The sequence below is a fragment of the Biomphalaria glabrata genome, chromosome 2 (genome assembly GCF_947242115.1).
Source record: "Biomphalaria glabrata chromosome 2, xgBioGlab47.1, whole genome shotgun sequence".
NCBI lineage: Eukaryota > Metazoa > Mollusca > Gastropoda > Planorbidae > Biomphalaria > Biomphalaria glabrata.
The window spans coordinates 47,483,960-47,509,188 of record NC_074712.1 but is presented as its reverse complement, the minus strand read 5'-3'; the positions used below and the strand labels follow the sequence as shown (position 1 = coordinate 47,509,188).

General features: G+C 37.7%; 1 protein-coding gene across 9 annotated transcripts in view; it reads left to right on the top strand.

Annotated features, from left to right (window-relative positions):
• LOC106066013 (RNA binding protein fox-1 homolog 2-like) overlaps nt 1–25,229 on the top strand; it is a 142,157-nt gene that overhangs the window by 74,895 nt on the left and 42,033 nt on the right. The window contains exon 1 of one of the 9 annotated variants that reach the window (XM_013224981.2): nt 20,183–20,666. The exons of the other annotated variants lie outside the window; for them this stretch is intronic. Within the exon in view, the coding sequence (XP_013080435.1) occupies nt 20,643–20,666 (24 nt within the window). The 5' untranslated portion in view covers nt 20,183–20,642. Of the gene's footprint in view, nt 1–20,182; nt 20,667–25,229 lie in introns of those variants that run through there. 9 annotated transcript variants of the gene reach the window in all.

Sequence of the window (25,229 nt, the reverse complement as noted above, 5' to 3'; positions counted from 1 at the left end):
CTGGAAGACCTGGCTACTAGAGGCCCCACCCTTTAGCCCCCAGCTGTATTGACCTACCGGCGAGCACTCGTTCTAGACGTTAGGTTTTAAATATCATCTTCGCCTTTGATGCCTGACACACCGATATCTTTATTTGAAGTTTCGACTGTTGTCACAAGAAAAATATTTATTTCAGTGAAAAGAAATCTTCTAGACAGAATAGGACAAGATATATAATCATGTCAAATTCCTTTTTAAAACACTTTTAATATTTCCATTTCGTGCGGATCATCGTTACACACGAGCAGAGAGTCAGACACTTTCTATTTGACATTGGAATGATGACAAAAAACTTAGAAACTAGTGAAGTAAACACAGAGTCCCGGGTAGTGTCAGGGGAGGTAAATACAGGTTATCGTTTTCTAAACATAAACGTTGCGAAGAGCCCACTTCCTCTTGAGCTCTACGTGAACGTAACTCGCCGCGTTGGAGAGACAGTGGTTCTAAATTTGTTAAGAAGATTTCTTCTTTGTAATTGTCCTAAGAGTTGAACACTCTTGCCTCCATCTGCCTGTCTGGGGATTTATTACATTTATTACGGCTCGCATCCCATGACGCTCGGATTAGAAGTGAGGCCAAAGGCCGAGCACACCGGGGAAACTCCCATGTTTTTCTCTGTACCACATTAGCTGTGCAGGTGTTCGCTTTAAGAAACGGTCCCTTGAGAAACGGTTTGGCATGTTTGTTGGGGCTTTCTTCCATTCCCGCCAGTGCAGTAAAATTGTTCCCCTGGCACCCTAACAGGGGTTCTTAATTTATTTTTTTTTTTGCTTCCCTAATGGCCTAACCGTCTCTTCTAACGACCCTTCCAACCGAGAGCCACAATGAGGCTCAGAAGCATTGCCCGGGTATAGACGATATAAAGAGTAAATAATTCAGATGGTGTTCGTTATATAATTCTATTTATTTTTGGTTATTGGTCTGGGAAAATTTGGAAATAAATAACTTATTCCGTGTCAATGTGCATGTGTGTTTAAAGGAAATTTTGGGGCTCATCTACTGTCTAGTTATCTTAAGGCTCAACTACTGTCTAGTTATCTCGTCACTGATATTAACGATTTGTGGTGATTACTTACGCATCTGAAAGTAAATAATTAAGGTTTGAGAACTTTACAAAGCGTGATGGCCGAGTGTCACGTCACTTGACTACCGATTCGAGAGGATTTTAAGTCAAGGATTCTTAGGACGCCACCTGATTATTGAGTCCATCTCCCGAGTGAATCCACCTCCCGAGTTAGCCCACCTCCCGAGCGAGTCCACCTCCCGAGTGAGTCCACCTCCCGAATGAGTCCACCTAATTGCTAACCATATGCCCTCAGTGATCACAAGATCTGAAAAGGAAAAGACTTTTACTTTCTACTTTTTATTTACAATTAAAATGATGGTATGCAGCAACTTGTTATTTCTATAGAATATTATATAGAAGAGAAGTAATCATTTTATATGAACAATGTAGATAAATAATAATTAAATAAATCATATACATTTCTGTAGAGATGTAGATACAAATTTGAGGAGCACTGATGCCAATGTATGCAAATATTCAACATTTGATGTTGATGTGGCACAATGTATGCTGGGACATGCAAGTCTGTTGACAGACGTCAATGATAGATTAGAGTCAGAAGGACACACAATTATTTAGATGGGTGGGATATATAATTGTGTTCATGTCTCTATATATTACATCATACGCTCAGCAATCTAGCGTCAATAATCTTCTCCAGACGTGCAAATTAATCGCTTGAGATCATGGGATGACAGAAAAAGGCGCGCGGAGTGCATTGCAACTAAATAAATTGAGTTCAGGCCTGGTCACTAAGTCGAGGATCTCAGGAGCCACCATGAATATTTGATATAATTGTTTAAAATGGGAATTCTAGCGTCCTATAAAATAGGGCTTAAAAGGTTGAGCTTCTCTCTGAGCTCCAAGTTGTACGATGATAGATTTTACTAGATGGACGTACAAGATGAAACCCAGAAAACTTTTGGTTCAAAATCCTACTTAAGGAACAGTTGTTTCCCTTGAGACCAGCAAAGTTTTTATTTCATTCTGTTAATTAATGTTCTATTTTTTCATCTATGTAAACAAGAACGAAACTGACCCATGCTAATAATCTAGGACTCTAGGTCCAGGAGATGATGTTTACCGACCAACGAACTATTTTATCTAATAGCCCTCTTAGAAGATCAGTGCGGGATTATCTGAATCAGTTTAGTGCGTCCATCTTTCCCTCTCCTAGGAAAATCTACTAGCCAGACATGTTATCTTAACACACTTCTACCAGAGTTCTGTTAATTAAATGGACCGTTGGACCGGAAGAGGGATTTCTTATGTATCGTATGGAAGCAGCAGCGTAGAAAGGTCCATTCCCTCCCGAAGTTCAACCAAAACGAAATCGAGCCATCCTTTATGCATCAGTAACCCACATCTACAAACAAGCAACCGATCAATGCACGTACTACTTTGAAGTAACAATTTCTACTTCAAGTGAAACATCATAGACATTATAATACATTTACAGTCAAACATTTGTAGTGAAGGCCCAGGTTCTAAACCATTTCGCGCCATGGTTGCTACGCGGCTGAATGGAAGTAGACCTGAGTTGTAGAGCTTGCCAGCTAAACAAATATGACAAATTAAGAAAGAAAAAAAAAAGCTAAACTTAGACCTATGTTTAACAAATTTAAGTACAAGAACAGCAAATAGACTCTATCCCTGGGGTAGCCATTAATCCTGATAACAGAAGTAATTAAGGTGGGAAAAAAAGGAACGAATCTAACATTAGAGAAACCAAAACTACCATCTAATTCACGTGTACATTCATATCACTGACCTATATATATACAGGCCTACTCGAGGAACACCTCTTCAGGCCTCGCGGAACACTAGGGTTCTGCGGAATACAGTTTGGGAAACACTGATATAGAATATTAAAATGAGCGAATATAATTGTATCGTTAGTCAGTCTAAATAGTTCTATGGTATAGCTGAAGATCTATATGCTAGATGTTAAAAACTATGCACTTTTAGAAGATCTATAATTCTATATGGTTCACTTAAAGTTAAAATCAGTGTACTTTTGGTATTTGGGTATGAAATTTTGAAATCACACCATCAATTGGTGCGAATATCGAAACATTTGAACGTATGACCTACTTACAACACAAAGTGCTCTACGTTTGAACGTATGCCCTACTTACAACACAAAGTGCTCTACATTATTGAGTAAATTATTATGAAAATTCACCAACACGTGTGACCCAGTTGCATCTTAAAAGATAAGTCTTCGGTTGCAATCATGAAGTTATCTTTAGAGATAGTCTTTGGTTGCAAGCTATTTTTAGACTTATGTCATGTCAAAGTTCACACGGAGTTAACAACCTTATCTTCAGGCGTCGGTGCCATATTAACGGATCAAATGTCTGCATTTCATTTATATGTTTATAGCTTGTCAGTTAAAAAACGGCATTAAAATTTATGCACTCAAACCTGGCCTAAAAAAACACTTCTTAGGCCAGTGACGGCTTGAGCTGTAGGTATTGTTCTTTATAGGTATTCCAACTTTTTGAAATGATGTATCCATGTTTACATATTGAAGGGCAGCTGTAGCAAAAGGCCTGCGCTACGGTAAATGAGAGACTAAGGTGAATTAAATATTGACAAATTAGTGGACAACATTCAGCAAAGCATGAATCACGGACCCTCCGTTTGGACAACTTTGCCTAACGTTGGAACAGGAGAGCTAATCGCTCGACCATTCAGGGATAATCAAAGACCACTGTTTCTTGACATTTTGATTCACCATTCTCTGTCATTAACTCTTTCTCTCCTAATTGACGATACCATCGTTGATTTGACCTCATTAAATTAAATCAATGTTTAATTTTATAAACGTCATTTTGTGTTATATAAATAAAGCATGCATTTCCCTTTAATTCTAGACCAAATACAACACTTTCTGATAACAAACCACAAGGTTATTGAAGTTTAATCCTAACAGGGGAGTGAAATACTACTGAGCAAAATGGAAAACTCTGGCGAAACGTGGAAAAATAATTACGGAGAGAAAGTTTAAAAAATAGTGCTACCTTTACTTACGTAGCATGTATGCATCATTCTTTGTTTTAGCACTTATCTTCCTATTTGCATTCAAGTGATAAACAGGCGGTTGGTAATTACGTTGACTTCAGACGGTGTTTATTATGTCAAAGGGAAACTTAAGAGAAGTGTTTTAGAGCATAAGAAATGTGTTTTAGATCCTTATTTTTTAGTTTTGTGTTTTAAAACAGAGGCGGACTATGTGTGGAAATCGGCCATGGCGTCACCATACGAATCTGACCTCAAATTGCTTGCAATATCAAAATGACGACCATCCATTCCTACCTGTTAGTCCAATAGGTAAAGTTTGATCAAGCACAGAGAACTGAACTCATGCATGCGTGGGTAGAAGTCACGTGTTCTATCTGAAGGCTGGTAGACTAGATACTATCTCAATGCGTACCGGATCCAACTTTAATTGGTTTGAATTATTAATGATTTGACGATGTTCACACTAATGCTAATTCTGTTGGACGTTATGAAAAAAAGAAGCCCTGAAGTTGTTAATCGCTTACTAAATTCTATTTAGAACATGTTTTATAAATGATAATGTAATGGCTAGTCGAGACTTTTTTGGGGCCTCTTTTGTAACAGAGTATTATGAAATCTGTTACATTACGGGCCATACTTCAATGCCTCGCGACTTTTCGACGTCGGCCCGCCATCGGCGAGAAACCCATTGGGGGGCCTACCAAAAGCCCATACAGCCAGTCCGCCCCTGTTTTAAACTAATGTCACAATCATGCCTTAGCAAAAAAAAAAAAAAATCTCGTTTGACGCATCTAGATGTAGTTGTTACCCCCCCCCCCTCTGTCCAGGTTGAACAGTGTGTCATGTGTCATGTAATGTGTCATCATACAACTATTAATGTATGCTTTATCTTTGATTGATTAATACAATTATTTAATTGCCCAGATACACATATAGGCTCTATAATTATTGTCTAAAATAATAAGCTGGTGATAAGTGGGTTGCACAACTCGACCGGATTAAATGACTTGGGATTAAAGCATGGTGTCTAATAATGTGAAGTAACATTAGCGGTAAAACAACGCTGTGAAGACTTGCACCACCAGTCTAAAACGCTAAAAGATTGTCTCTGTACTTGGATGGCACATTGAATTACAAGCGTGTAACTTGGGCTTCGTACAACGTCAATGCTACCTACGCACAGACTACTGTCATTTGGACAGACTTTCTCATTTACCATGCTGACCTTTGACCCGACCCTGTCCAGGCTGATTAATGGCCCCACAGAGTGCTAAGCTCAGGAAGAAATGACTGTTAATGGTCTATATAGAGCTAGGAGTGAAGCGATCTAGGTTACATGAAATGTGCGGGGGGGGGGCGGGAGAAGTGGGGAGTAGACTAGCCAAAAGAAATGAATAATACCCACGTACCTGTGTGAACATATGTCTGTATTCACGTTAACATATGTCTGTATTAACGTTGTAATATGCATATATTTCACTATGGTTACTTAAAAAAAAATGTGATGCCTTTTTTTTTAAAGGCGGCTGGTCGTTGTTCTGGTTGCATAATATCCTCGTTAATCTAACATCCTATGCCTTATAGATAGCAAGGTCTGAAAGTGGAACTTAACTTTTTTTTTACCACCTTATTGAACATTATCTTTGAATGCCAGAATGATTCTTTACATGCAATTTCGAAAAGTGTCACTTAAAAAAAAAAAGCGTGTTTCTTAACGTCATTGTCCTTTCACACCAAACTGTGACAGATGGTTTAAAAAAAGAAATCTAATGTAGCAACATAATTAGAGATTAGATAAAGATATTCTCGCTAAATATACCCCACTTTTGAGCTAGGCATTTTTGGGCTAGAATTAGAAGGTAAACGGCGCCGATGGAGGCTGACAAAGAATTGGAAGATTTGGAAAGATTCTAAAACATTAAGAAGCATAAGAAACTATTCTGAAAGAGAAAGAAAGATTTGGAATGAGGCTGACAGATATAGGGAACATTTTTAGGAGTCTGGCAGAAATGGGACAATTTAAGGACGGAGTTATGATCACATATCGTTGAATGAGATTGACAGAAACCAAAGAGTTACCTGCTAGTTGACACTGATGCTTCTCAAAAGTATTTTATTTCGCAGGAAAACAATTCCTGGAGTTCGCGACCCACGCTTTACGCACCAGTCATTTTTTTTTTTTTACTCATCAGCACCTCGTGGCTAAACAATGTCTTTCCTCTATGAGTGGAATTAATTGTTTGTGCACTCGAGGTATCTACATATATAGATGTTACATTTATTTGGATTGCCCCTTATGTCCTGGGGTTATTAATAATAGATGATCTCCCTTGAGTATATGTAAATGTGCTATTTAAACTTACGTTCACCCTCCCTCTGATCAGATAAATAGAACAAAATACTGGAATTCATTCTTAATGACTTTGTGCGCCATTCGAAATTAAAACGCCGTAAGGGAAATGTCTGAACTTTTAGAGTTATGTTTCTAGTCTAAAAAATTAATTTTTAGATAATGTTTTTGTGCCACCCAATTCTTTTGGTAAATGAAAAAGGGTAGGCCATGACTTGGATAGACATACAATAAGGGGATTACTTAAAATACAATAAAATAATTTATATAAAAAAACATCAAGAAAAGATAACCTGATTAAAAGACACTTATACTTTTTTTTTATTGCCCATGATCGAAGGGAGGCAATCCGTACAGAAAACAATGAGGTCTTTCACAAGTACACTCTCTCTACTGTATTGACTCGTCCTAGTGTTTCCCAGCCCTCAGAGTTTCTGTACGAGTGGACTAATCAATCACTAGGTCAACCATTGTGGCACCGCTAGACAGCAAGCAGCGAAGACATAGTTCTCTTTGGACGACTGTTTCTTAGTTGAGTTCAAGATTGCTAGCGCGGCTGTAGTCCTTGTCTTTTTACCAAGTAGAAGTTTACAATGTTCACTAGACACATAATTAAAGGATAAATATATGCTCGGAGTGTTTGAGCCGACATTTCTCCGCTTGTTGTAGATCTGACGTAAAGCTTTCAAGTAAACAAGACTTTGTCCCCCCCCCCTCCCCTTTTAGGAACCTCGAGCTATGGAGAATCGACAATAAATCTGATTTCATTTTAAGCTTTAGTGATATATTAAAACCTTGTATATATTTTTTTATTATTTTTTTAACACTTAATCAGGTTAGGGAAACCCCATTGGATAATAAAACAAGCGAAATAAAGCTTAAAATTAAGCAAATATTATAGTCAAATATCTAAATTGTGTAGATTAATTAATGAATAGGTTACTTTTTTGTTTAGTATTGATTCATGTTTGACAATGAATAGTTATGTAAAGTTTCAACTTGATCCGAGAATGGGATGTGGGAGAAATAATGTGTACAATTTGTACCGGACAGACAGAGTTGCTATAAGCTCTGTAAAATAAATTGATCTGGCCTGTTGTTCACAGAATCATAGCGTTTAATTTGTCCACAAATGATTTCAGATCAACACATTTGTTAGTGTCACGAGAAATGCAATTTTTGTGTTTTACCCAGAACAGTAGTTTGTAGATGGCAATAGAGTGTTTGCAATACAGAGGAAAATGTGCTTAAGATACATGTGTTGGGTTTCCCTGGGGTCTAGTGTTTTCATTCAGTACAGCTCGGCTAGATGAAATATAGAGGGCGTGGCGAGTGGACTATTCACCAGAATTTAATGCCAAACGATAAGGGAAGATAATACATCGCAATGTAAATGATAAGGGGGAGATAACGCGTCGCAATGTAAATCTACCCAGGGCTGAGTTTATCCGCCCATTTTTTTTTATGTGTAAAGAAACAAATCTTGTTTAATTTTACAGTGGATTTTTTTGTTCACTGCCATGTATCTGGGCTGCATCAGAAATAGAAGACAAGTAGCTTAGTTTTTTTTTTTTGTCCGTCCGTCCGTCCGTCACGTTCATATCGCGAAAATGAAAATAACTAATGACATTCTAATTTCACGTTTTCCCCATCAAGCTCTCACAACTGCTGTGGCTACTTGTAGTATTTCTACAGAGTTAGTTTTTTTACTTTCAAATTTAGTTGCACATAAGTATTTTTGTTAAAGGCAGCCAATAGTCTATGATATTAACAAAAGTAAACTAGTAACTTTATTTTTAAATTGTGGAAAATTCCCAACATTAAAAAAAAATTCTGCGAAATAAAAAAAAAATCCATCTAATATTATACTATTTTTTAAATTAAAATCATTAGCCTACATTAGGATTTATTAGCCTATATTAAATTATTTCAAAACGTTAGATGTTCATTAGAGCAGTCAGTATTCAACGAAGATATTTACAATAATTTAAAACTTAACTTTTCATTCTAATAATTGACTATAGAAAGTTTAACATTTTAAAGTTTTATTTTAGTATAACTAGTCCATTCTATCGTAAATGATCTGTTTTAAATACAACTTTGTCTATATATCATCAATACTTTGTCGTGTGTCTAATGCGATACTCTACATACAGAAATAATACTTTGTCGTAGACCTAACTCGGTATAGTATGACACAATTTGGAATGTGTTTAGGACCGGGATATTGAAATGATTTTATTTTTAGCATTAGTGTGGTCTGTGACCTATTCAAATATAGATTACAAACTGAATTCTAATTATGTCTGTGTGACTCAGTGTGTCATATGTTGGAGTAATAATCCCTTGGGTACTTAACATGTTAATGATATGTATAAACGTGATTCTCAAAATATTTTTTTTTTTGCGGCCCCAGAAACATTTTAAATGGCCTTTTTTCTAAGCTTTTTTTTCGCTATAAAATTGCTACTGTAATTACTTATAACTCACAAATCACTAACAGTATTAGTAGGGCACTTCAATTGCGAGTTCATCTTTGGCTTGGATGGTTGCGCGAGTCGAGGTTTGAGAACCAAATTAAGGTGTATTTATTTTTCACTTGGGGTACGGGCCGGTACGGAGATCATCGTGTAAGGTTGAAGTAGCCCTCACCCACGCGCGGTGCTGTCGTGTATTCAGGAGCGTCTCCTCGTACTGCCGGGTTGAGTCTAGTGGATATAGATCTGAAACCACCAACTCGTGCAATGATCGCACAGCTACTGACAAATACAAGTTTAAAGATCTCTGCCAATGAACCGCCAATATATAGATAACTCCTGGGGGGCGGGAGGGGTGGAGAGACATCCCACACTTACCCGAGTTGAAACGTGGCAGTGTATCACATTCACTTGGAAGTCTCTGGTTAATGTATCACATTCACTTGGAAGTCTCTGGTTAATGTATCACATTCACTTGGAAGTCTCTGGTTAATGTATCACATTCACTTGAAAGTCTCTGGTTAATGTACAAGAACTACCAATAGATGAACGTGTAGGGTCACAGGGTGACAGACGAGGGCACTGGAAGTTCTCAACACTCCATTGTACTGTGAAGATCAAACTCCATCTGTCCTGCACATTTGATAGCAACACGTCTGATTCTTCTTGTACACAGTACCTCTAAATATATGAGCACATGGCATGTTGTGCACATTTCGTGGTGTAAATATAGTGGGGGTCATTCAAAGCACATCACAAATACGTTTTCATAACAAGATCATATGCATAAGGTGTGTGTATGTGAAGTGTGTATGTGAAGTGTGTGTGTGTATGCGCATATATATGAGCGTGTTCGTGTACATTTCTTTTTCAGAGCTATGAATTATTTTTTTTTTTTAAAGTTATTTCATTTCCGATTGTTCAAATGCAAATTAGTCTAAACTATAATTGCTTCACTGAACATGTTGCTCTGAGCCCTTGTACTCAGCCAAACGAAAAAGTGTATCTGTATAGTTATACATGTCATAGTGACCTGAACTATGAGCCTTACATCAAGGTCAATCTCCCGTAGTTTAAACACAGATGTCTTCAAACGAACAGTACCCTGAAATTTTAAACCAGCGTGTAGGCCTACGCCCATCTAGCTTCTTGTTGAATCCGGCATTGCAAACTGTAACAACATAGATAAGTATTCTTTAGACTTTTGAATATGCATATCCCTGGGAATGATGGGATACCCAGTGAGTCGCTTGGAAACTTGATTATTGATGAGTAGCGCCCTACCAACTAGGGAAGATAAGCTTTATGTAAGGATTGAAGACAATAAGCAATTTATTACCATTACTGGACCTAGTTTTGGAGTGCATTGCTTCCCAGGCATAACGTAGGGATTGGTTTCCCTTTTTTGATAACTCACTAAATCTTGGGTCTTTATTTTAGTTTGGTGTTTTATTGCCCTGAAACAAAAAAGAAAAATAAAAGACACGAATAAAGTATAATACTAAAGTATTGCGCTAATGTAAGTCTTCTTTGCCAAACAAATGGTCAATAGTGTACTATGAAGCTTTACAAAGGGTTATTACTTTTCTCTCAATAACTGATAAATGATAGATTATAAAATAAAGACATTTGTTAATTCCGCTCTAAGTCCCCCCTCCCCATCTCGACAAAAAGTCTTAACAACTAGCATGTGTAATTGTAATCAGAATAAAAAGAATTCTAGTTTGGTGACATAGACCCAGACTTTTCAAAAAATTAAGGAGATTGTCTAGGCTACAACATTGGATCTAGTTAGAGACTTAGTATTATTGGTATCCTAAGAGTTACATTGATACCGAAAGTGTATCATTGTAGTTGTCACAAATACTGACAACTTGATGGATTCTTAACAATCTCACAAGTACTGACAACATATTGGTATCGAAATAGTAACTTAATCCAGCAAAGCTACAATATTGATACTTGTAGTACAGGTTTTTGTGGGACATGCACAAAACTATCCAGAGAGCCTATTATTTTGGTTCATGTAATTAATCTCGAAGTAAATACTCTTCCTCCAGCTTTCTAGTTCTGATTGAACTCATTTCTATAGGTCCCAGCCCACAATTACTCCAATAGTAAATATACCCAAACACTAATTAGATCAGGGAAAGGGGTGGGCACTTCATTTCCTGTACAGTTTTGCAGTCGCCCAGGTCCCAGAGTGATTTCAGCGCGAGCGCCCCATTCAGTGGCGTTCAAAGGCAACTTCCTGTGCTGAGAAAGCTGCGTCTTTTGTAGCGGGCCGTGTGCACAGGTTGAACAAGACGTATAGATTGGCTTCGATTGGTCCCCAGGTCCGGCGGTAATTATCTTTTCGAGATCATTAGTGTATTGACTACAAGTCGCTTAAGGAAGTGAAGACTGTGTACCAATCGCAATAGTATCCAAACAAAAAAAAATGGGATGGTGGGGGAAGTGATTTTTTTTCGGTTATGTTAGTCATAACAGTGAGTGTGCTATATTTGGCGTGACAGTGAATGTGCTATATTGGCGTGACAGTGAGTGTGCTATATTTGGCGTGACAGTGAGTGTGCTATATTTGCGTGACAGTGAGTGTGCTATATTTGGCGTGACAGTGAGTGTGCTATATTTGGCGTGACAGTGAGTGTGCTATATTGGCGTGACAGTGAGTGTGCTATATTTGCATGACAGTGAGTGTGCTATATTTGGCGTGACAGTGAGTGTGCTATATTTGCATGACAGTGAGTGTGCTATATTTGGCGTGACAGTGAGTGTGCTATATTTGCATGACAGTGAGTGTGCTATATTTGGCGTGACAGTGAGTGTGCTATATTTGCATAACAGTGAGTGTGCTATATTGGCGTGACAGTGAGTGTGCTATATTTGCATGACAGTGAGTGTGCTATATTTGGCGTGACAGTGAGTGTGCTATATTTGGCGTGACAGTGAGTGTGCTATATTTGGCGTGACAGTGAGTGTGCTATATTTGCATGACAGGGAGCCGACATTCGTTGATATGGATGGGCGAAATATGAGTTCATTCTATTTTTAGACAACTCGGGTTAAAAAACAACAACGTGAAATTGTATATTTGCTACACATTTATCTCCATCTACTCTTCATGCGTGATGTAGCCGTCATTTGGCAAATACATAACTGAAGTATCACTACATTTAAAACCATCACACTCAATTTACAATTGGCAAATACATAACTGAAGTATCACTACATTTAAAACCATCACACTCAATTTACAGTTGGCAAATATATCACTGAAGTATCACTACATTTAAAACCATCACACTCAATTTACAATTGGCAAATATATCACTGAAGTATCACTACATTTAAAACCTTCACACTCAATTTACAATCGGCAAATATATCACTGAAGTATCAGCAGATTTAAAACCATTACACTCAATCTATTGCCTTCGAGTTGAAAGATGAGTGCAGTATTTCTGTCTTTATTTCTCTCTCACAAGTCACGCAGACCAAGCCGTTGTCTGCTGGTGTGTCCATGTGGATTCTTTTTCGTCGCTTGTTCATGTCTTCGGCGTTAAAAATTGATTAAAATTGAAAAACTGGACTACAAGACAACTCTTCAAAATAAAATTGGGAAGAAATGTCTTTAGTTTAAAAATAAAAATCTTGAAATATCATTATAATTTATTAGGTACTTTGGTTTCGGTATTGTAGCAGTACTACTAAATATAATGGGCCACGCCATTTATATAATGGGACATTATTGTCCGTGTCGTGCATGATTCCGATATATTGTTGTAACTTTACAAGTTTATAACATTAACAGTGTTGTAGATCACGTCTTGGTTGCTTGTTACAAAGATTATATCAACTCTGTCTGGTACAAAGATTATATCAACTCTGTCTGGTCAAAAAGTTTGTACACGTTATTTCTCCGACACCCAATCTCGGATCAGATGAAATTTTGCACAATTATTTCTTCTACATGACAACAAAAGAATCAATAACAAAAACCTTAACCAATTAGTTAATGAACTATTGGTAATTTTTTTTTTGTTTGGTATCTCGGACAAGGGAAAGAAACTGTACTTGACTGAAATGGTGGTATAAGCTGAATTAGTCCCATTTATAAGTCGGAGCCTTAAAAAACAAACAATACATAACTAATACAATCTTCTATAATCATAAGCACCTCACAAGCAGAGTGGTTGTTATGTTGGCTTGAGGAGGCGTGAGCCATGAGTTCGAAGTCAGGTGGTCCCCTTTTTTATGTTTAAAGACTTATAAGTTTTTTTTGTTTTTTTCTAAAAGTATTTTCTATGTTTTTCTTGTTTACGTAATATACTTTTTCTTACTTACTTACACACACACACTCATATATATATACATACATACATACATATATTCTGAGCTCACATGCCATGGACACCAGGAACACAAAGCTTGTATGAATTCAAAACCTAAAAACATATTGGTTTTCTGTGGTGGTTGCAATACATGTATCATCTCCAGACTTAGGAATCTTAATTTTAGAGGCTTTAGGGGAATACCCGCTCCAGTCAAAGGTCAATGAAGACTACCTTTCGCTTCGCATGTTGTGCTAATGCATAAAAGTGCATTTTGTCTTCATTGATCCGGTTACTTGTTGTGTGTTCACTGCAACCTACTTATGAAAAAAAAAAGTGTTTACGACTCCCCCCCCCCTTTTTTTTTATTTTTCGTACACACACACAAGCTCCTCCTTCTCTCCCCCCCCCCCCTCCCCAGTTCGGCGAGGAATGGGTAATGTGAAGAGAAGAGACAGTAGAAAATATCAATGCATTTTTCAGTATTGGAAACTCTAGCACACTTGTGTGTGTATGAGTGCTTAAGTTTTAAGGATTAATTTTGAGCATTGTGTTCAAATCTAGCAGCTGTTCGCCGTGCCCAACTTTCAACTGATCAGACATCGCGGGTGCCAGCTGTTCCCACATTAGTCGTGATCATCACAAAATGTAGCTGTATGGTGTTTAATGAGATTAGAGTGGCTCCCACCCACACTCGCCCTAAATGACTTCCAACTAAATATTGGGTGAACACAGAAAAAGCTACAACTATGTATCGAAAACATAGTACGCATTTCAATCTTGGATAGTGCCCTTAAAGATGTTGACAGTTTACGACATTGTCCTAGTTGTTGACAGTTTACGACATTGTCCTAGTTGTTGACAGTTTACGACATTGTCCTAGTTGTTGACAGTTTACGACATTGTCCTAGTTGTTGACAGTTTACGACATTGTCCTAGTTGTTGACAGTTTACGACATTGTCCTAGTTGTGGATAATGAGTCCTCGAGACTGTCCTGGAAGTTGATTGTTTACGATATTGTCCTAGTTGTTGAGACTGTCCTGGATGTAGATAGTTGTCTTCCAACTCGCTTTAGATATCAACTACGTAAATATGACGTGTAATGTACTCACCTTTTTTTCTCTCACACGTGATTTGACGTTGAGCAAATGTTCGTGTTTTGATACCAGCCCGGAAGGCAAGATGGCAACTCCCTTCTTTTTCACAATAGACATTCACAAAAAACAACAACACATAAATTACACTCACACACAATGTGACACATACAATCACACAATCTCACATACACACATACAATAACAAATACAAATACATATAATTATACATACTTACATATACATGCATACACTTTAACATATAAATACACTAACGCCTACTCACACATACATACATACACGTAAAACGTCATTCTCACACAAACTAACTCAAACATATGCATATACATACACACACACACACACAATACTCGCACACACATACATTGAAACACTTACTCTCACGCTTAAACAAACACATATACACTCGCACACATAATCACACTCATTCACACATACTCACGCTCATTCACACATACTCACGCTCATTCACACATACTCACACTCATTCACACATACTCTCACTTACACATATGCACGCGTTATTTCAGCTCCTTTCAAGTCAAATGCAAATAACATGTTTGTTTGTGTTTTTTTTTCCAATGCCAGAAAACACACACGCTTACTGACACACACACACACGCTTACTGACACACACACACACTATCTGACACACACTAAGTTGTTGATGACGATATCACGAGAGAAAACCTTAAAGTTGGCTTAAAGCATTTTTTCCCCTATTCTAACTTGAGAATGAGATTATAGAAACTTCTCCTCGTGACCAGCCGGTTTGATTAATGAACAGTTGACTGTAATTAAATGACATGCTTGGAACTTAATACTACCATATTTCTTTTTTTCTTTTTGTAAGAGAACATTTTCTTCTGCTTAAAAAAATGGTTCCCTGTGAAGACTATCAGTCGGACATATTAAATCCATCTTTTTAAATATTACTAATGTGTGTGTGTGTGTGTTAGTAGATTATTGATACCATCTTGTTTGTCGACGTTTAATCTCTGGCTGAAGCTACAGTGCTACGGTGCTAATCTTCATACAAAGGAGGGCACCGTGACATAGTGTTTGCCTGTGTGTGCGCTGGACGGAGTGACATTTTCGGAAACAGATTTAGGGCACTTGGCGAGATGGTCATTTGACATTTACACTAGTGACATTTTGCGGTGATGTGCAAGTGTTTCCATTCCTTTTGCCGTTAAAGTTTTTGAAGTACCAGCAGACGTGGATGACGTGTTTCTGTAATATACATGAACTCAAGAGAAAGAACTCGAAAGGTCAACATCCTTTTTTTTTAAACACTCGCGTACAACAAAGAAAGAGCAAGAGAGACAGAGAGAATATTATCATCATTCAAAAAAATAAATAAAAGAACACCAAACGAATAGGTACAAAAAAAACAAACTTGGTTCAGTATTTATTTACCTAAGCGTTTTAAGAAATAGATACTTGTCATAAACATAAACATAAAAATAGCTCTTAAACTATTTAACATTTCTTTTCCAGTTAAGATTTATTCTTACTGATACTCACGAGCGTTATTGCGACTTAAGGAATGTACGTGTTTGGTGTGAACTTGAAGTCCGCGTGCTGTAGTTAAATATTTTGGTGAATATTTGTACATCTCTCTCTCTTCGCATTACTAATGTTTACAAAAATTATATCAACTTTCTCCGTCTAATGCACAGTTAAATAAATAAATAAATAAATAAATATATATATATATATATATATATATATATATATATATATATATATATATATATATCTGTAAATATGGAGTACTTCCCAACAGATAAAACTTTTAAAAGTATTATGTTTATATTTGTGTGTGTGTGTCTGTGTGTGTGTGTGCAAAAATCCTATCCCTAAAGCATATCCTCAATATGCATCTTTTATTTTACACAACAAACTGGTTCACGGTGAGTATAAACAAATCATGCGAGGTCAAGAATATCACAAGCCCACATAGAGTTAGCCCTTGGTCTGGGGAAGATTTCCTTGCATTGCAGACGCAAATGTAAGGACCCTAGCGTTTCCTTAAACAGACTGTAACACAGCATAAAACAGCCAACTTTTTCCTTGGACAGTAGGTCCGTTTTCTTAAATACCGCAATTCCCATCAAACAAACTCCAATGTTTGCTTTAACAGTCTTAGCATGCCCAGCCTAGTTGTCTAGAACATGGCAGCATTATGTGTAAGATGTGTGTTTTATTTGTAGTCTATCTGATCATTTGAATAGGATGCGTATAAGAGCTATATATGGATATAAATGATTATCTTCTGTTCGTTGTATTGCTTGAGTCTGTGTATCAGTAATTACGTGCACATGTTGTGTGTTTACACACATCGCATTCAGTGTCGGATCTCACATCTCTCTGATGAAGTCAGTGAAATGTGTATGCGGAAGCTGTTTAAATGAGCCATGGAACACTAGGGTTCTATGCCTGATGACGCAGTGCTGTTTGGTTAGACCAAGACCTGAGTACTATTTAGTGAATCTAGGAAGTAGATGCTATTTAGTGAATCTGAGAAGTAGATGCTGTTTAGTGAATCTAGGACGCAGATTCTGTTTAGTGAATCTAGGAAGTAGATACTATTTAGTGAATGTATGAAGTAGATGCTGTTTAGTGAATCTAGGAAGTAGATGCTGTTTAGTGAATCTAGGACGCAGATTCTGTTTAGTGAATCTGAGAAGTAGTTGCTTTTTTTTTAGTGAATCTAGAAAGTAGATGCTGTTTGGTGAATTTAATAAGTGGGTGCTATTTAGTGAATCTTACAATTAGATGCTGTTTGGTGAATTTAATAAGTGGGTGCTATTTAGTGAATCTCACAATTAGATGCTGTTTGGTGAGCTTAGAAATTGGGTGAAACAAAATGAGTGATAGCTGTGTTGCTCGTTTTGGATCTTACGGATAAAGACAAAGAATGACTCATACAGAATGAAAGAAGCGCAATTAACACAAGTCCTGACCCACAAGCTAATACCCCCTTCCTCCCACTGGTTCCATTAGGAAAATAAGAACAACAAAGAAACTCCAAAACAGAGATGTTTTCTTCAATGTGGCCAGACTTTTTCCACATTCTGTATTTTTATTTATTTAAAAAATAGATCTATATTGATTCTCTTTTCACAAGCCAAGAATCCAGTTGAACGAAAAATCACTGGCCACACTGATCAAAACAAAACAGATCCAGTTAGTCCACTGCTCTATTGAGAAACCTAGAGAGATCTAGATCTAGTCTCTTCCTGGAAGTAATGAATTGAACTCACGCCATAGTCTCGCGCTGTCACGCTAACTAGATGCTCCACCCAGTGACACATTCACTTCGTGTTCTTACTTCAAAGAGACGCGATTGATTAGCGTGGAGCGTAGGGATACATAGTAAGTAGTACGTGAGGCCGGGGACAGTCACTTACATTGTAAACATTAACAAGACACTACACATGATGGCACTGCACTCGACATGTTTGTCCTAAAGTGTCACTTGTTTTTGCAGTCGAATATAAATATTTACATAACGCAACATTAAAAACCATCAATACGTAATTACTTAAAATAAGCAATTTAATAGATGTGGGTCAATATCAGATTAATTATGTCAATGTCACCATTTCATCAATAGTCTGCAATAGATAGCATTAAATGACCAGCACTCCCCTGATGTATAGTGTGATACTAACACTAGAGAGTGTGCAGCTACCCGTGTTGAGCCCTACCCCATTACGACCCTTAGTGTGTTGTTCGGGGTACGGGTGAGACCAAGTCGGGACAGCATCGGTTTCGATATTTTTTGTTTCCTAATGGGAGATAACTGGGAAGTGGCGCGTGAAAGAGAAAGCGCGGTTCCACGACAATTCGTTCACTGACATTTCGTTCACCGACAAATCGTTCACGACTTTTCGTTCACGCGACTATTCGTTCACCAGACATTTCGTTCACCAGACAATTTGTTCACGCGACATATCGCTCACGGACTATTCGCTCACAGACAACTTGTTCACCGACAACTTGTTCACCGACAGTTGGTTCACGACAAATCGTTCACGCGACAAATCGTTCACGCGACTATTCGTTCACGGCACGGACAAATTGTTCACAGACAAATCGTTCACTGGATAGTAACATAGCTTTAATTTTATATATTTTTGTTGCGTGTTTAATTTATTTAGCCTACATTAAAACTTTTGTAGCTATTATTTCCAAATGCAAAAAGTTTCTAGTGATCAGGTCAAATCCGAGATTATTAAATTTCGTTGTTGTTGTTCTTGTTAATATTTTGTTAATGAGGACAGTATGTGATAAAAATTATACTTAAAATAAAAAAAATAAAAAAGAGATCTTACAAGCTAGCTGAAAAATGTAAACGGGCCCTCACTTTACTATAGGTAACATTTTTACTTTCACCTTTAATATACCTTTACACCCCCCCTCTTTTTTTTTCATCTACCTGGAATCTACCCATTCATCTGGATACTCTAGTTAACACCTAGTGGAGTGCTAGACAGACTAGCTCCTCTGGAAGTAATAAAACTTTATTGGACATTGCCTATACACATGTTCAATCTGTTAACATTGAAAATATCTACTAGACACTATAGTATAGTACTTTCCATCAAGTTTAAAAGAAGTTTTATTTTATTTTTATTTTAGTTAACTTGTTTCTATATGTGACCACCCATTGGTAGACTAATTTGATTGCTTGGACTTCAATAACAATTTTATTGAAACAATTTTATTTTGTTGTATTGCGATAAATTATAATTTTTTTATAGGGAACCAAAATATTTCCTAGTGTTGTACATGTAATTAGTTGTTATTTTTCTGAGATGTCTTAATTGATAAGTATTAACCTTAGATCTGTATCTAGTAGGCCTACGTGACGTTCAGAGTTGAACAGTGAAACCATATATTGTATCAAATCTGGTACCATTGTTAAAAAGCTAAATTATCTCTCTGAGCTAGTCAGGAAAACCAGCGACTTGGCAGAATGCATGACGCGTAGGACGTAATCATCTTCTTTTTGGAGAAACGTCTGTATTATATAAGATAAGATTTGTTTTTGTTATAAAGATATCAATAAAATGGGTATGTTAATTAAACATCTGGACCGCTATTAAGAAGATAAGCAAATATGGGTAGGTCGAACAAGACTACATGATGGACATGAGTGTTAAAGAAGGCCTACAAGTTGAAAGTAAAAATGTTACCTACAGTAAAGTGAGGACCCATTTAAATGTTTCAGCTTGCTTGTAAGATCTCTTTTTTCTTTTCAGTATAATTTTTTATCACATACTGTCCTCGTTAACAACAAACAAACTATCTCTAGCAATATTTTGTTTTTGGAAATATCCAGTGAACGATTTGTCTGTGAACAATTTGTCTGTGAACGAATTGATAGTGAACGATTTGTCGCGTGAACGATTTGTCGTGAACCAACTGTCGGTGAACAAGTTGTCGGTGAACAAGTTGTCTGTGAGCGAATAGTCCGTGAGCGAATAGTCGCGTGAACGAAATGTCTGGTGAACGAAATGTCTGGTGAACGAATAGTCGCGTGAACGAAAAGTCGTGAACGATTTGTCGGTGAACGAAATGTCAGTGAACGAATTGTCGTGTCCCCAGAAAGCGCCCCCCCCCCATTTGTCTCTATCCTTTTGGAAAAGTCCATCTGGCACAAAACGTCATAGCGGAGCACGGGGCCCCGACGCCGGGGTGAATCAGATCCTCTTTATGCCACGGCGTTTCGTCTTTGTTGTCCTTGATTGGGGGGACTGGCCCGTCTGTGACTGTGTATTTGTGTCTGTGTGTGTGTGCTCAGGGAGTGTGCACACCACAGCCATCAAGTAAAATCAAAGAAAGGACTAAATTGATCGGTGTGCATTTTTGTTTTGGTTTTCAATGTGTCATTGTGTGCAGTAGGCAGACGTCTGTGTGGACTAGATCAAGTCTGGTGTGTCGAGTCCGCATGCAGCACTGTAGTTTTATAGTGGATCTGAGGAAATAGGATCCAAAATTTTAATTGAAAACATTTGACTTTGGACAAGAAGTTTCCATTACCTTCCGATAAACGTCTACAGATCTAGATCTATTTAGATTTTGTGTGTGATCTAGTCTAGAGCTAGTCACTAGTCAATATCTAGTTTCCAGATCAAATAATTATAAACAGTAACTAACAGTTCATTGGATCATCCCAGTCATCAGTCCTTCAAAGTGAAAGTCTATTTAAGATAATCTTCATGGTTTGCTCACTAGTTTTCAAGGTTAGTCTTAATGTGTGATAAAAAGTCGATAATTATAAATTTATGTCTATAAATATAGTCAGTACAAGTATAACTTATTTTTAGACATCTAGATCTAGAAATAATAAGATTAAGATTGCGCTTTCTTTTTTCAAATCAACTCTAGTAACAATTTATTTATATGTAATAAGACGTGACCTCTCTGGGCTTTGTGTTGTTTACACACATTACACATGACTAGCTGTATCAATGACTGTACTATCATTATCTGTTGGACATTAGACATTAATTATGATTAATGGTACATGCCTACTCAGATTTACCGAGCAACTGCAGTTAAACAGAATACTTTCTCTTTACATATATTTATTTATAGAAACAAGTTTTTTTTTTTTTTTTTACCATACAGACTTGAGAAGAATGTAACAGAGCCTTCATGTTATTAGATTTAGTTTGTATAATCTTTCAACCTGTTTTTAAAGATAGTTGTCATTTAAAGACCAAGACAAAGATTTCGTCAATAAATTTTGGTCTCAGGAAAATAAATGGGGGAAGACGCAGCCTGCTTTATCCGTTATAGAAAACATTGCACACACACACACACACACAGCACTTTCTGTCAATGCAGTGTGTTTACTCTGGTGGGTCAAGGTCTGACACACTGCTAACACGAATATTGGGAGCTCGTGCACTGCATGACACACGTACACGCCAGGCGGTCATAGTCTATATATAGATCCTTTAGTATAGTCACAAGTAATGTGATAAGAAACACCATAGAAAGATTTTGATAATACTTTTCTTCCATGTGCCACATCAGAGTCTGTGACATATCTTTTGTCTATGGAAAGGGGTTCATTGTAAAGTAAAAAAAAAAAAAAAAAAAATACCCATATAGCCACATAATAAAAAAGAATACATTTTGTTAGGATCGCATAGAAACTTTAGGTTTGCTGTGGCCTGAAATGGAGTTATATTATAGATTGTCCATATCCAGTAGATTAAATATATTTCAACTTTTATGTACCGGTACATGAGTTATTTTTTTTTTTTAGACCTAGATCAAGGTTTCATCAAATAATCTCTAACCCTGTAATTTCTAAACACATACACTATGAAAAATAAACCCTGGGTCAAGGTCAGTCGTGCTCGTGTAAGGTGCTTATTGAAAATACATGACAATGTAAATACACATGTATTTGAGGTATCAGTCAAAAGATAGTTGTAGCCTGAGTGTTCTATCTGCATTGTATTTTCTCCCTTTAAATGCAGCTATGCATTTGTATTTCATCACTTATAAATATCCGTTGTCAAAATGAATTGTTTGAATGTTCTAGTATATTAGATAAGTGGTTTTAAATAGAGGTCTTTAAAACATAGGTGTTAGGATTCCATTGTCACCGTAATTCAATTTCACGTGCTAGACGAACCGTGACGAGCAGTGTCATCAAGGCCCACAAAAACTGTCGGCACTTTCATTGATTGTTCGACGCTGATTTTGCATGGTTATTTCCCGTTGTATGTATCCCGTTTTTGATCCCAGACAGCGGGTCTTTAGAGATCCGTCAGATAGGCGGCGCAACAACATGGCTAGTAACGTTCTGGTAAGCCGTTATCTTTTACAAACACGAATCTTCTTGGGGGCGCTTATAGCATTGACATTGCTCATGTCTGCTCTTCTAACGGCCCTGACCTTGTTATGAAATAGCAGCATTTAAAAAAAATGTGCCCAAACAAACGAATATGAACAATAGTTTTAATACATTAAACGTTTTGACAAGAATATGTTAACATACTAGTCTAATTGAGCTACACTTAAATTTAATTACACTGTAATTTATACTTTAATTTTTTTTTATTTTTTGGAAACAAAAATATTACTTTAATCAGTGATTCAAGAAAATAATTGAACGGCCAAAAGTCAAAGGCGTTTCTTTTATAAAGGGCAATGGTTCTCTGTATAATGTAATTTGCGGACCATCAGTGATTCTATTTTCCAGAGGCACATAGTTCTTATATATAGGCAACTGTAAAATGAGTATTATTTACTTTATTTGCGATGGTTAGCGGCTAGAATAAAGAGGACATTATCGAGTTAAAATTCTACCACCGTATCCCTACAAAACATGTATATAGCCACACCTACATTACTTCATTTACTATATTTAAAAAAAGATGGTTCCAATGGAATGCCTATCAAATAGCCTCTGAAAACCAGTCAAACTTCTAGCCCTTGTGTGTGGCTCAGATAGTGGTTCCGGCGGAGCTGTTATATCTAACAAGGGAAGGGACAAAGGCGAGTTACTGGCGCCTTAGCCTGTAAGCCATGGGCAGAGAGGGCTCTTTAGCCTTGGTTGTCCATAGCCTGTAAACCTTGGGCAGGAAGGGCTCTTTAGCCTTGGTTGGCCATAGCCTCTAAACCTTGGGCAGAAAGGGCTCTTTAGCCTTGGTTGACTACCCACCTAGGAGAAATAAAACTCTGATTTCAAACCTCTGCTGCCTTGCAGCTATACCCAAACACGAGAAAAGCTTCGAGAGTCGACCATGAGGTAAAAATCAGGAGTCGGTTACCTTTAGGCAGTTTGCAACGCACAGAGCTACACCCTGGCAGAGCCTGCTACGCCGCTGATCCCAAACTGTATCGTCCATTGCCCTTCCTTTGGATACATCAGCGGCGTGGAGAGAAGGTAATTGCTTGTGGGTGACATCGTTCTGATCATAGAAATTGCCTAGCATTTCTCATCTTTAGGAAATGATCCATATAGTCGCTTCGCCAGTGAAAGAGGCCATAGATAGACATTACTAGACTATAGCCACACGCACGTCACTAGACGATGTAGACTATGGCAACAAGTTCCACATTACCTCCACATTACCAGATTATAGCCACGTCTGCAATATCCACATCTTTATTATCAGACTTAAGCCACGCCTACACGAACAGACTAAAGCAACCGCTACATTATCGGAACTTAATGTAATTTGTTTACATTGCTATCTACATCAGATGTATATATCGTTTCTAGTCAGTCAGTCTCCGTTACAGCGCTGCACATACATTATGTTGACATATTAAGATAAACAAAAGGCCATTATCTTTGCTTAAAACGTACACGAATAAAACACGTGCGCTAAGAGCGAGGGATAAAATGTGTGAGTAGGTCGCTGATGTTAAAGCCAGGTGAGCCAACGTATCCAGGTAGGATATCTGGAATCATTGGATCGGGGCGCCTGTCTACTGTGTGGAGTGATTAAAGTCGATGTAATTTCATCAAAACGTTCTTCTGATACTCCTCGCTTAGCTCCTATCACCCTTCCCAGAGTCCCACACCCAGTTCTGACCTCTAGCGCTATGAGAATGTGAAGTGAAGGTCATCATTCACAGTAAGGATATTGAAAAATATGTTTAGTTTTGGCTAGGTATCGGTCCAGACTGAAGAAATCTATAACGACAAAGGTCAATGTTATTAACACATTCCTAATGCCGAATTAATTGCTAGTCCATTACCAAAGATCAAGGTGGATTTGCTGTCGGGTATCATAATTAGAAATTACGAGAAAAAAAAAATTCACATGTGTATTTTAACATTTATTTTTACTTGACATTTAATAGTCGGTTCTTCCTCCAGATTTTATTTCGCTGCAGAATACATTTTAGATTTAATAGTATTTTGTGTATTGAAAGAATTAATGTATCTTTGTATGTCCGTCAACCAAGCTTTTTGCTGCTGACCTGTAGGCTCAAGGAAAAGTAGCTTGCTGCTGACCTGTAGGCTCAAGGAAAAGTAGCTTGCTGCTGACCTGTAGGCTCAAGGAAAAGTAGCTTGCTGCTGACCTGTAGGCTCAAGGAAAAGTAGCTTGCTGCTGACCTGTAGGCTCAAGGAAAAGTAGCTTGCTGCTGACCTGTAGGCTCAAGGAAAAGTAGCTTGCTGCTGACCTGTAGGCTCAAGGAAAAGTAGCTTGCTGCTGACCTGTAGGCTCAAGGAAAAGTAGCTTGCTGCTGACCTGTAGGCTCAAGGAAAAGTAGCTTGCTGCTGACCTGTAGGCTCAAGGAAAAGTAGCTTGCTGCTGACCTGTAGGCTCAAGGAAAAGTAGCTTGCTGCTGACCTGTAGGCTCAAGGAAAAGTATCTTGCTGCTGACCTGTAGGCTCAAGGAAAAGTAGCTTGCTGCTGACCTGTAGGCTCAAGGAAAAGTAGCTTGCTGCTGACCTGTAGGCTCAAGGAAAAGTAGCTTGCTGCTGACCTGTAGGCTCAAGGAAAAGTAGCATGCTGCTGACTTGTAGGCTCAAGGAAAAGTAGCTTGCTGCTGACCTGTAGGCTCAAGGAAAAGTAGCTTGCTGCTGACCTGTAGGCTCAAGGAAAAGTAGCTTGCTGCTGACCTGTAGGCTCAAGGAAAAGTAGCTTGCTGCTGACCTGTAGGCTCAAGGAAAAGTAGCTTGCTGCAGACCTGTAGGCTCAAGGAAAAGTAGCTTGCTGCAGACCTGTAGGCTCAAGGAAAAGTAGCTTGCTGCAGACCTGTAGGCTCAAGGAAAAGTAGCTTGCTGCTGACCTGTAGGCTCAAGGAAAAGTAGCTTGCTGATGACC